Source organism: Tribolium castaneum, chromosome 9, assembly GCF_031307605.1.
Source record: "Tribolium castaneum strain GA2 chromosome 9, icTriCast1.1, whole genome shotgun sequence".
Classification (NCBI taxonomy): domain Eukaryota; kingdom Metazoa; phylum Arthropoda; class Insecta; order Coleoptera; family Tenebrionidae; genus Tribolium; species Tribolium castaneum.
In genome coordinates, this window is record NC_087402.1 from 6702332 (window position 1) to 6714686 (window position 12355).

General features: G+C 33.7%; 1 protein-coding gene across 2 annotated transcripts; it reads right to left on the reverse strand.

The window, feature by feature from the left end:
- Positions 1-832: 832 nt before the first annotated feature.
- On the reverse strand, positions 833-10051 carry LOC664527 (hypothetical protein). Of its 2 annotated transcripts, none has more exons than XM_008194076.3 (7): positions 9424-10051; positions 8707-9377; positions 6517-6644; positions 6142-6301; positions 4968-5575; positions 4253-4666; positions 833-2013 (listed from the first exon to the last, which is right to left on the reverse strand). In XM_008194076.3, the coding sequence occupies exons 1-7, from the start codon at positions 9755-9757 to the stop codon at positions 1089-1091; spliced, it is 3240 nt and encodes a 1079-aa protein (XP_008192298.1). In that variant the 5' UTR covers positions 9758-10051; the 3' UTR covers positions 833-1088. The 2 variants fall into 2 exon arrangements, with proteins under 2 accessions (XP_008192298.1, XP_008192297.1); XM_008194075.3 differs by having other exon boundaries at positions 6517-6653.
- Positions 10052-12355: the final 2304 nt, after the last annotated feature.

The following is a 12355-nucleotide window of genomic DNA, read 5'->3' on the forward strand; positions in this document are numbered from 1 at the left end:
CAAAAGTTACGAAGATTAAAGTATAAATGGACATAAAAATTTTGCTAATTTAAGACACTTAATTCCAACAATAATTATATTTAAAGTCAAAGGTGAAACTTGTTGAAACTTTTGAAACCACAAAACCGAAAATCTAGGCAATGTTTGTGTAACGACTTCTGATTAATTTACTTTTTGTTTACACATGACGGACGGGACAAAAAAATCTTGAGTATGAAAATAACTTTAAAAAATTTATTCAGATTTGAATTCTTAAATTAGAAATTATTGGTCTTGTTTAAACGTAAAAACTAAGAAAAACATTTATGTTTGCAATAACGGACGGGACAGCAAAAGTTACGAAGATTAAAGTATAAATGGACATAAAAATTTTGCTAATTTAAGACACTTAATTCCAACAATAATTATATTTAAAGTCAAAGGTGCAACTTGTTGAAACTTTTGAAACCACAAAACCGAAAATCTAGGCAATGTTTGTGTAACGACTTCTGATTAATTTACTTTTTATTTACACATGACGGACGAGACAAAAAAATCTTGAGTATAAAAATAACTTTCAAAAATTTATTCAGGTTTGAATTATTAAATTAAAAATTATTGGTCTTGTTTAAACGTAAAAACTAAGAAAAAATGTTTGCAATAACGGACGGGACAGCAAAATTTACGAAGATAATAATATATTAAAGTATAAATGGACACTCGTTAAAAAAATAACTATTATTGGTAATTAATTTTTCACAATAACTACAGCAAAAATTGCTGTTATTCTGAGCTAATGAAGTCGAGGAAAACTGAGTCTACCAGGCATTTTAAAATGAAAAAAAAACACCAGTTCGAAAGATTAGAAAATTATTATTGAAAATTTCACGAGTCACATGCGTAAACACAATATTTGAGAATTCAAATATAAATACGAAAAAAATCGTAAAACATGTAATTAAGAATCTTATATTTATCTTCAGTTGATCCTACCTATATTTTACATCTTTAAGAACATATTGTACATAAAGCAAAGTTGAAAAACATAGTACTCCAATATCTACAACTATCAATACAACAGACTAAACAAAATCCTAGTAAGACCTAAATTAATTAACAGTATCAGTAATACTCTGCCTCCAAGTTGCGTGGAAGGGAATTTTGAGAATCTTAACCCTTGTCGTTGGTAAACTTTTCAATAACAATTTTTGCAAGTCCGGAAGTGGTATAATTTCGACCTTTGGTGGATCGTGAGCCGGTGGTATATCCTCATCTTTCTCCATCAACAACGGAACCGGTTTCAAAACAGGGATGCAATCCCCCTTCCCAACGGCTTTCTTACTTTTCTTCTTCTTCTTATCGGAGTCTTCATACTGATCGACAAACAACTCCGTCACACGCAACAACTCCAACGTAACTCCCCAAACCAAATGCGACAAAGTACTTTTCAACCGCAACATCCCCGCTAACACCACATGATTCGTTGTGGCACTTTGCGAAATGTAAGTGGGAATAAGCAGCAACTTCTTTATATTACTACACGCCCCCAGGGCCACATCAAACCCGCTTTTTATGTCAAAATTAACCAACTCTAACTGCTCCAAATCCGGCATTTGCCTCACGGCTTCTAAAATCTCGGTGGTATGGCAGTCGCCTTGACCCTTCTCCAAGCGTAGTTTTTCCAGCTTGGTCAATTTCATTAAAATCTCGGCGCCGAAAGTGTCTGGAAAATCGTTACATTCGCCCAAATCCAAAGATTCGAGATTCTTCAACGCCGCTATAACACTCAAACTCATTTTATTGAGGTCTTTAATTGAGGTCAATGAGAGGTGGGTCAGACTTGTTAGTTCTTTGAGTGATGTAATGTCGGACGAGAGGGTGAGACCGCACGGTGATTTTAGACGCAATTCTTTCAAGTTTTTCAACGATGATAATGTATCGAGACTCATGCTCTGGCACACTATTGTCACGCCGTTTATCACCTCCAGGTCTTTGTTGGTGATGGCGAGCTGCTCCACCACCGAAGCCGGACACCTGCAGGCAAAACCGGCTTCAAATAACTAAATACTAGGAGAGGAAGCCCAAAATAATGGGAGAATTTTAACCAATTTCGGCTCCAAATGGTTCGCTTTGCAAAATTAAATTGAGAAAAACTGACGACTAAATTTAAAAAAAATCAAAACTACCGCCACGTCCTCATGTTTTCCAAAACACTGATTGTTAAAAGTACAACAAAATATTGTGAGAAAAGTTGTAGAGAGTCAAACGTGCTACAAAAAATTGATTACAAATTATTTATAACATTGTTTTAGGTAAGTATTTACGCAACTTTATCTGTGACTAAGTATTAAGTGTCTAATTTAAAACTTTTATTTTTCTATTTCATTTCCTATAGAGGAAACTAAAGTATCGATTACTTTCAGAAATAGAATTTTTGTATTTCCGATAAAACTTTAAGCAACTAGATTTAGTTTCATGAAATATTTAATAATTATATTTCTTAATACAACTGGCTTGAACAGGCATGGATATTACCTATTTATATCTTTCAAAAGGTTCTTCAAAGTAGATAAATGCTGCAGTGGTCGTAGTTTTCAAAATCGCGTAATTAGTAACACAGCAAAATTTTTGTCTTTGCCCTTTCCAGGTGTCATATTTCTAGACTATTGGTTTTATTTTATTTTTTTTTTTTTAAAGCATTTGTTCTGGTCGTGGAAAATCACCTCATAGGACTCCGTTACCTTTCGCCAAGTTAGAAAAAATACAGCAAACTAACAGAAAAATCAGTGCAAAAAATTTCAAAGAGCTGCAGTATTTAAAGGATTCTTTGTCTGAGGATTACCGTCAGTTTTACACAATTTACAACACGAGTGAAAGTGAGATTGAATGTTTTTGTTTTGTTACTTAACGAAAAAAGGCTAATTTGCTTTGGATGTTTAACACGTTAAAGACCATTAGCAAAAGTTTAAGATTTTTAAAGATTTTTATATTGTGATATTGTGTCTTCAATCTTTTGAAACTGAAGATCTCAAAAATATATTTTTTTAAATTAGATGTTTAATTTAATAATAAGTCATTCATGTAATTACAAATTTATTCAACAAAAATAACATCAAAATATCAAAGATTTGTCGTCATAGAATTTTATTTATTGCGCTTAAACAATGCAAATAAATTTTATGAAATTTTTGACTTGAGACCTCGAGAAAAAAAATCAATTTTAATTAAAAACATTTGATTTCAAACAAACGCTTAAGAACAAAACAAAATAATTTTATTATTTCCGTTTCAATTCTTTTTGTACCTACTTCTCTGCACTTACGTTTATTTTTCCTATTGTTCAATTTTTAAATACTTTTGTTTTATTATTATTGTTATTATTTCAGGGTTGAGTTGAGTAACCTTATTAGGCTAGACTTCGCCCCACAGAATTTGTATATTTCATTTTTTTAATAAAGATCTTATATTATTATTATTATTATTATTATTATTATTATTACTGTCGCCAAAAACGACGATTTTTGACAATTCTAGCTTGAAAACAAAATGCTTTATAAAGTAGAAAATCACTTTATTTTGGCACCATTTCTGGTGAAATCGTTTCATTTTTTTCTAAAAATTCAAAACATGCTGTGTGAAAACCTGAAATCTATTTATACTGGCCAAAAATAACGATTTAAGCACCAGTTTATTTAAAATCACTTGATTTCGGACAATTCCTTGCCCAAAAATAATAAAACTCGATGTAGAAAACCTGAAATAGATTTTATCTGGTGCCGAAAACGACGATTTAAGCACCACTTTAATTAAAATCAGTTGATTTCAGACGATTCCTTCAGTCTTTTTTGTTGTGGTGTAGTAAATTACAAAGCTCTTTTAAAGTTTCGTTTAAGTCTGATCAATTCGTAAATCAAATTTCAACTTCACAATGCAATTTGCGAATACGAATACCATATTTTTTGTTTTATCAGAGGTTCAGCAACTTTTGTGTAAGAAGGTTGATTCTCTAAAATTTGTTTTTTTTTTTTTTCATTTTTTTGTATCTTTAATCGTATTCGCAACGTTTTAAAAAAAATTAAGAACGAAAACAAATTGGTAAAAGTTAGCTTTATTTCTTGCCATTCATAATTGCCTGTAATTTTTTTGTCTTGCACTCACCGTTATTTCAAGTCATTTTTATTTCAATGCTCTTAAGGAACATTGCGTTATTTGGCAACACCGAAGTAATAATATCACAAAAATAGATATAATAGTTTTAATTCAAGTGCAATACCTGGAGAGATCGATTTTCCTCAAAGTCTGCACCTTTTGTATGGCTTTGGAAAATTCTGGCCAAATTTCATCGCCACTATCCATCGGCAGGAGCATTTTCCTCAGATCGAGATGCACCGTTCCGTGCTTTTCTAACGTATTCGCAAGCCCTTCAAAACTATGTACTTGCGAATTTTTCATCCTAACCGTGCGCCATAATGATGGATGACTCGCAATATCCCTCCACATGGTACACACACAACCCGCCCTTAACAAATCCTGCACTTTCAAATATTGGAAAACGTGCAACAGTGTGTTGTAACCGTATGCAACATCTTGCAAATAACTATCCATTAACCGCTTTTCTTCCTGTTTCTCATTCGAGGTGTTATTTAATTTGGAGGAACGTCTCGTACTTCTTGAACTTTCAACAGGTCTGTAACAAACACATATTTTTCTTTGGAGGAGGGTCAACAAAAAAGCGACAAGCGATCAAACAAACCTCAAATTCGTATTGAGATTGTTTTTTAAGCAAAGCAAATCATAAGACGCAAACGTATTGGAGCAGTTTTTGCAAAAATGATTGTGGATGCGGAAATAGAACAGGAATGAGCTTAATAAACTATTTATCAAAAAATGGACAGGAACTGTTCATTGCCTTCAACAAAAAGAACGAAAGGTGGGATAATGGTCGCCTGAAAATAAAATCAAATTAACGACGTCACAAAGAAACTCACTCTTGTTTATCTTCATTATTTTCTTGCGGTTCTTCATTTTTCTCAGTCTGTGGCACCTCATCGGTACTTTGAACCGGTGCTTCATCTGTACTAATTTGCGCATTTTTCGCCTCTTCAACCTCACTACTAACCGATTCAAAATTCATCGGTTTGATCACAGTCGGTGAAACCGAAACAACGTTATGCTTCGGAATTATTAAAAATTTACGGCCTGCCAAATACTCAACGTATTGCGGTCTGGGTGCCTCAATGGGTTCATTTTCCTTATTCCGCATATTATCGACTTGAATGGTCGAACTGTGAGGCAACCATGAGGTAACCGATCCGACCAAACTCTTAGTTTCCGTCGCTGTCTGAGTGGGATTTTTGCTTTGTTTCGTTGGCACATCTTTAGCTTTGGGTAAGGGAAGTAAGCGGGGCATGTTCGGGACTCCCCCTGAAATGGCAGTGTCTTGTTGGGGTGAATCCCCCGGACGTGGTATTCGTTGCAAAGTTGGTAGAACTGATGATTGGGCCGACATTGACTTCAGGGTGTTTATGGGTGTGAGAGGGGGCAAAACAATTGACGCAGATGTTGCGACGCTCTGACCATGCTCCAGTTGGCAATTCTGCAAAACATTACAACATCCAACGCCTCGTCCAAACAATAGTAATTTCTACAAGTAAGTAAAGTAATTTTAACGTGTAGTTGAGTTAAAAAAGATACTTCACTCACGAGTTGAATACAACATTTTTTCTACGTCTGATTACTACGTAGCATTTTTTCCACAATAAATTTTGCGAACAAAACTTAAGTAAGTTAGTTACTTAAAAAGTAACTAAACGCCCTCCGGTGATAACATATCGTGCTATACGGTAATTTCCTACATTAGAGAATTAAAAATGATTTAATTTTTGATTTCAAGGTGTTATTAAAACAATAATGAATCGTAGCGAACATATGTGGGCTAAGAAACAACAATAAATTAGTGAAGCTTGTGAATTTTTTCACTGAAAAAACATGTTATACTTCAGTAAATCTATAAAACTGCAATTAAGATTAGCAACTGCTGATACATTTAAGCATAAATTGTTCCAAAAAGTTCTCATTCTCTTTGTAATAATTTTACAATAAAGTAAAATATAACGGTTGTAGAAAAAATAGTGTATTTATTTTAGTAGAAAATTGTCGTACCTTGCAGACGTAGGCTTGGATCTGAATATGCGAGGATAGTCCGACGCACTCGTAATGGTACAAGCATAGGCAAATGCGACACTGGAGCGTCGGTACCATGCCCATGACACCCCCGCATCGAATGGAACAGGGTTGGCAGGGTTTTCCCTCCATTTCTACACTGCAATACGACGGTGGTGAGGGATTTGGGAGTTCGTGGGGAAAAGAAGGGTGATTTATTTCTGAGTGGAAGCAAAAAACTACATCCAATACAATTAACTAAAAGCAAGAGCACACCTGAAGCTAAATTTTACGAATTATTTAAACTTTGTTTCAAGTAGTGTTTTCTGTGAAGAAGGCATGCGCTTGGTGATAATTTTTAGGACGACTACTTACTTTGGTATGGCTTTGGTTGTCGTTTTCTTAGTAGATGAGCGTTTGGAAGGCGGAGGTTCAACCTCCATGGGTTCTTCTTCCGCTTTGGCACTTCTGTCAGAGCGGGTTTTGTTAGGTGCCAACTTAATCTGCAAATTCTTTCAAAAATTAAGAATTTATTAGTATTTTGATTGGAAACAAAAACGTTGCCATGGGGGTGCGGATATGAAAGAAATGGAAATGCAACGAAAACATGATTATAAAGTACTCACAAAAAATAAAAATAAAATAATTCTAATGACTAACCAATTCACCAGTAATTTTTCAAATTTTAACATATAAAATAGCAGATATCTACTTACATATCCCAGAAACAGCGAGTATTTCATGAGTAAAAAAAAATAACTAAATATTCACGTTTCCCGTCAGACCATCGTAATGTCAAAAAAATTCAAAGCGACTAATAGAACTGTAATTTTAAAAGTGTAATTTTAATTCTATTGGTCGATTTGAAAACAAAAAATAATCACGTCGAATTACTTTAGTAGTAATATTTTTTTTTAATAATTTTAACCGCAAGTTCATCTTTGTAGCAATTAATTAAAATTATGAGCATTTACGTAATTACTGTTGAGAATTTCTACTCGACTAAGTACCGTAAATTTTTGCAATACTTCGGTTTATTGTTTTTATTGAATGATTTTTCTTGATTTGGCGTCAGTAGGACGTACAAAACAGATCGTATTATGACAAATTTAAGAAAAAAATTCGAAAAAAAAAACGTGACAATTACACATCGAATAATACACAAGTGTTATAAATTGTAAAATTATGTTCCAAAAAATTTAAAAATTACTGTTGATAAAAACTTTCAAATTTTCTAATCAGCCTTTTAAATTAAGTTGCCAATAATCAAATACAAAAGGCACACCAGTGTTGCTAGATTTAAAAAAAATCGCAGAATTAAAGAATTTTCAGAGTAAATTTTTACTGGAATCTATTAATTTGGTGTGTAATGATGATCACAATGAATTTGACAAAAAGGGTAGATTTATCTACCCTAGATTCAAACCCCTGATAATATTGGTATTACGAATTTAAATTATAGTATAATTTATTCCTTCCCCCTGAAAATTATAACTTGCACTAAAAAAGTAATTCCCAACTTTTTCGCCTTGTGAACCCCTTATTATAGCTATAACAAAACAATAAAAAAAATTTAGTAAAACATTTATTTTCCTTGTTGCACAAATTGAACTGAATGAAAGTAATTAATGCGAATTAAAAAAAAACTAATAGTAATTTAGTATTTTTTTATATTTTTTAAATACTTTATTTTTAAACTAGTAACAGAGTACAGTAATTATTATGTACAGCCAATTTATTCGTAGGAATTTTATTAAAACAGGTCCAGGAATTTATTTTGAAAAAAATGTCATATAGAGTTAGCATAAAAACCGTGTATGAAAATATAGATACGAAAACACCGGTTACAGTTTATCATGTAAATGTGGAGACAAAAAGTGCTTATTTAAGACTGCAATTTCCAACATCAGAATTCTATTTATGAAAATGTTCAACATAAAAACGTAAATAATTTTTTAAAGAAAAACACAACTTGTGGCCCACTGAGACAATCAAAGCTGCTGCCAATTTTATTTTGTCTGTTTATTTAAATTTAATATTTTGTATTTTTTAACTCAGCGATTTAAAATTCCGCAAATACAATATTTTTTTTGGCAAACCTCCACAAATTTACGAAACATCTCACATTTTTAATACTAATATTAATTTATCTTTGTTACTACCGACGTTACTCTTGAAGCTTTTCTCTTCTAATTTTTATACTATTGTTTATAATTAGAATTCATTTTTAGATTATTCTCTAACTTTTTATACAATGTGTTACAGAAACCCCGAATCATACAAAACTTATGTTACATAATTTTTTTCAGAAATTAAATTGAAAAAAGACATTTGCAAAAGACGAAAAATTCCAGAAATATTTTCTAGTCTTTTACCGCAATAATTGGTAAATCGTTAGAGGCTTAATTTTATGAAATTATTACGTATTCCCGATTTCCTATCATTCTTTCAAGATTTTTTATTGCTTTAGGAAAATCAAGAATGTTTTTCTGTGGTAAAAAATTCTAATATTTTTTTTAACAATTTCACGAAACAAAATAAAAAATAAGTCAAACATGTATTTACTTTGATATTGCCTAAAGTCCGTCCCGACCTCCTCGTTGGTTGCGGCGCCTCTGACTCTGGCGTTTTAGGACTCGAAACTTTCGAAGTGCCTGCTTTCGGACTCAAAACATTCGGTGTTTTACTCCCGCCTTTCGCCGGTGTTTTTTTATTCCACGCTTTCGCGTCCCGAATAATTTCCTTCTCAGGATCATCCAAACCCAACGGTTCCTTATAGAATGTAAAATTATCCACCGTTAACTCTTTGGACCCTTTCAAAACTTCGGTAAGCTCGCGCATCGACCGTATTTTTTTCCCCGTTGGACTGTAGTAATAAATATCCCCATTGCGTTTATTGGGGTTATCAAAAGTAGCTCTATAGACCAGCTCGCGTTTCCAGCCGTGCAAAAACGGTTTGCGATACTTTGGGTCTGACATGTCGACAGTCACCCGCGATTTTTTCGGGGTTGGACTGGAGGTGTCTGAGCGAGGTTTCCGAGATGGAACGTCGGAAATGTTTGACATTTCATCGTCTTCAGCATCGTGTTCACCATTTTCGTTCGATTTGTGTGATGATCGTATTGGGGATAAGACAATATCACTGTAACGCTTATTTGGGATTCGGGCACGTTTTCCTTTACCCAAAGTCTGGATTGGGGGCATTGTTATGTCCGCTTCATTGGGAAAAGTGTCATCTGCAACCATAACCTAAAATTTTGTTTTGACGTTTCGATTCGTTACCTTTTTCCGGCGCTTTCGGGGGCGATTCTTGCACTTGTGTGTCTTTGTTACCTTCAGACTCGCTCTTTTCCTCATCTTTAGTCTCACTTACTGGTTGTTCGACCGCTTCAGTCTTTTCAACAGAACTTTCTTCAATTTTCTCCTCAACATTTTGCTTTTCTTCATCATTGGCGTCCGTTCCTCCAACGTCCCCAACACTACTCTGAGTAGTCTCACTATTGGCACCGTCCCCATTTGTTTCAGACGCCGTTTTGCTACCTGTTTCGTCATTTAAGGCATTATCTTCAGTGCTAGACACGGTCGCTTCTTCCGATTCCGGTTTTTCGGCTTCCATGTCTCGAGACGCTGCAATTTCACCCAAAAAAACCTAATGGCATCAGCATACGCTCCTCAACGTTTCATAGCATGGCAGTGGAAGCAGAAGCGTCGTTTTGAGTGATGTTGTTTCACGATTGATTTTAACACTGAATACGGTTTTACGAGTCCACGATTTATGAAAAAGCAACAAACTGGTGGAAAATTGCTGATTATTTGGTAAACAAGCACATTTTTTGCGACTTCCACTTTGGGAAACAGAGCACGATTTGATGTTTGAAGATGGCAGCACTTGACAAGCGTGAGAAATGGCGGGCTACTATTATTGTGGCTAAAATATCGACCGGATTCGGGTTCAAAATAATCTTTACGCAAGTTTACGGGTGAAAAGATTTAAATGGATCCGTTCATAATTGTCGTTTTGCAAAAATCTAAAAATTTAATTACAAAGCGTCTAAAAAAATTGTTTTCGATTTTTTGTAAGTTGCGTCACCCTAGCCACAACTCATTTTTAATTCAAAAAAATTAAATTATTAATTAAATAATTAATTACATTAGCGCGTATAATATAATAAAACCGTTAAAAATTAAACGCCGTTAATTGTAGTTACTATAGCAATAACCAATAAAATTTCAAGATTTGCAATTTTAATTAGTGTTAAATTTTAACAACACGTTAAAAAGTTTCAGAATGCCCGCTATTTTCCCTTAATTAATTAAATTTTTGTTCTTTTTTTTGTCAAAATATCAAAAAACATAACAAATGTTACGCAATTTCGTCCACAGTGAAACATTATTGCCTGCATACATAAGAATTAAAAAACTTTGATTACGAATACGGAGGACTATAATTTAATAGACGAAACGAGATACAAAATCGGAGGATTTTTCAAGACCTTGCGAATACGCTGGAAAGTGTCTATGGTTGCTCGTAAGGTTACCGCACTCGGCTGGCGCCTCGAGCATCAAGATTCTTGCTCGCACAATATCACTTTCTATACTCGTTACGTAATATACTATTTCAGAAATTAGGCCCTAAAAATTAAGATTTTTATTTTTTCATATCAAAATAACAGGTAACATCAAATGTTATGCAACTCTGTCTACAGTAGAACATTATTGCCTGCATACATACAAAATAATAAATTTTATCTATAATATGAATTAAACATTTCTAGAGAATAGCGAACAACTCACACTAATGCTAATAGTTTTAAATAAAAGCAATAAGTACTAGCTGTGGTGAGACCATCCAGGTTCTGAGCCGTAAACATCTTTATTTTTTTTGCGACCTTAAGTATTTTTTTTTTGTAATAATGTGACTATCAAACAATTTGTAACAAGTTCTGAAACTAAATTTGTTTTGCATTCGAAACAATACATTTTATATCAGTTTTGAGACCAAGAAATTTTTGATTTGATTTAAAAAACAATTGTCACATTCCCAAATTCACGATATAAACGTCCCCAGTTTTGCATTCTTTTTGTGGTAGTTACAAACATTACGGTTTTTACTATTAGAGTGAACAAATAATTAATTACTAGTAGTTTCCCCACTAATGAAATATACAAAATGTGGTACACAAATTAATAAAAATCGAATTAATGCGCTTAAAACATAAATACAATCTTAAGTTTTTATAAGATTTAGCTTTGGTTTATTTGTGGTTAAAAAATTCTGGGAAACGAGCTGATACGATCTAAAAATCTCAAATCTCTAGTAATCTGTCGTCTATTTGATGATACTTTTATTCCAAAATTCCCGATCATTCATTGATAGAGTGAATAAAAAGCGCGTTATAATCATGCTCAATTTAGAGTAATGAAATAATTTATTTTGTCTTGTAAGTGGATCTAATTCGTCGTGAGTCTCTTATGTCTACAGTAATCATAATCAAGCATCTAATTAATTTTCCAATATCCTAGGGGTCTTGGTTTGAACTTTAAACGGAGTTAAGAACAAAAAATTCCATTGAGAAAATTTTATTGCCCACCCAAGTCTGTAACAATTATCCACCAATTAAGTATGCTTTACGATCTCGTTTACATTTATGAAAAATCGCCGATTAGGGCCAAGGCATTTCAAAAGGCATTATTAAAACAATATTAACTTTATTTACATAAGCATTAACAGTGGCAGCTCGAGCGCTGTAAAATTGTTAGCTTTGAAGGTCAATTTCAGCGTTTTCACACAAAACCGCCAAACATCGCCGATACCGGATGGAACGGTATATCGGAAAGTGAAAGGCATAAATAAATTCACAAAGAACCGAACTCTTCTTCAGCATCCCAGTGGAAAAAAACGCATTTAACGCAAGTAACTGGCTGCATTTCTGCTAAAAATTGTGAAAGTGTGTGTGCATGCCATCGCGGAATAATAAATAACGCGTGCGCCCATAAACAACAACATTTAAACCGGATGTGAATTTTGATTATTCGGGATCGAGCAGGCGGTGGGAAGTGTTTAACGCTCCGATTGAAAAAACGGCAAAGCTCGCTTGATTTTCGATCAATTTGTTCGCATTGGCGGGCATATATCTCGCATTCGTGACCGCTTCCAACCAATCCCAGCGACATGATGTCAGATTCGGCCAATAGCGCGGCGCGCGCATGACAT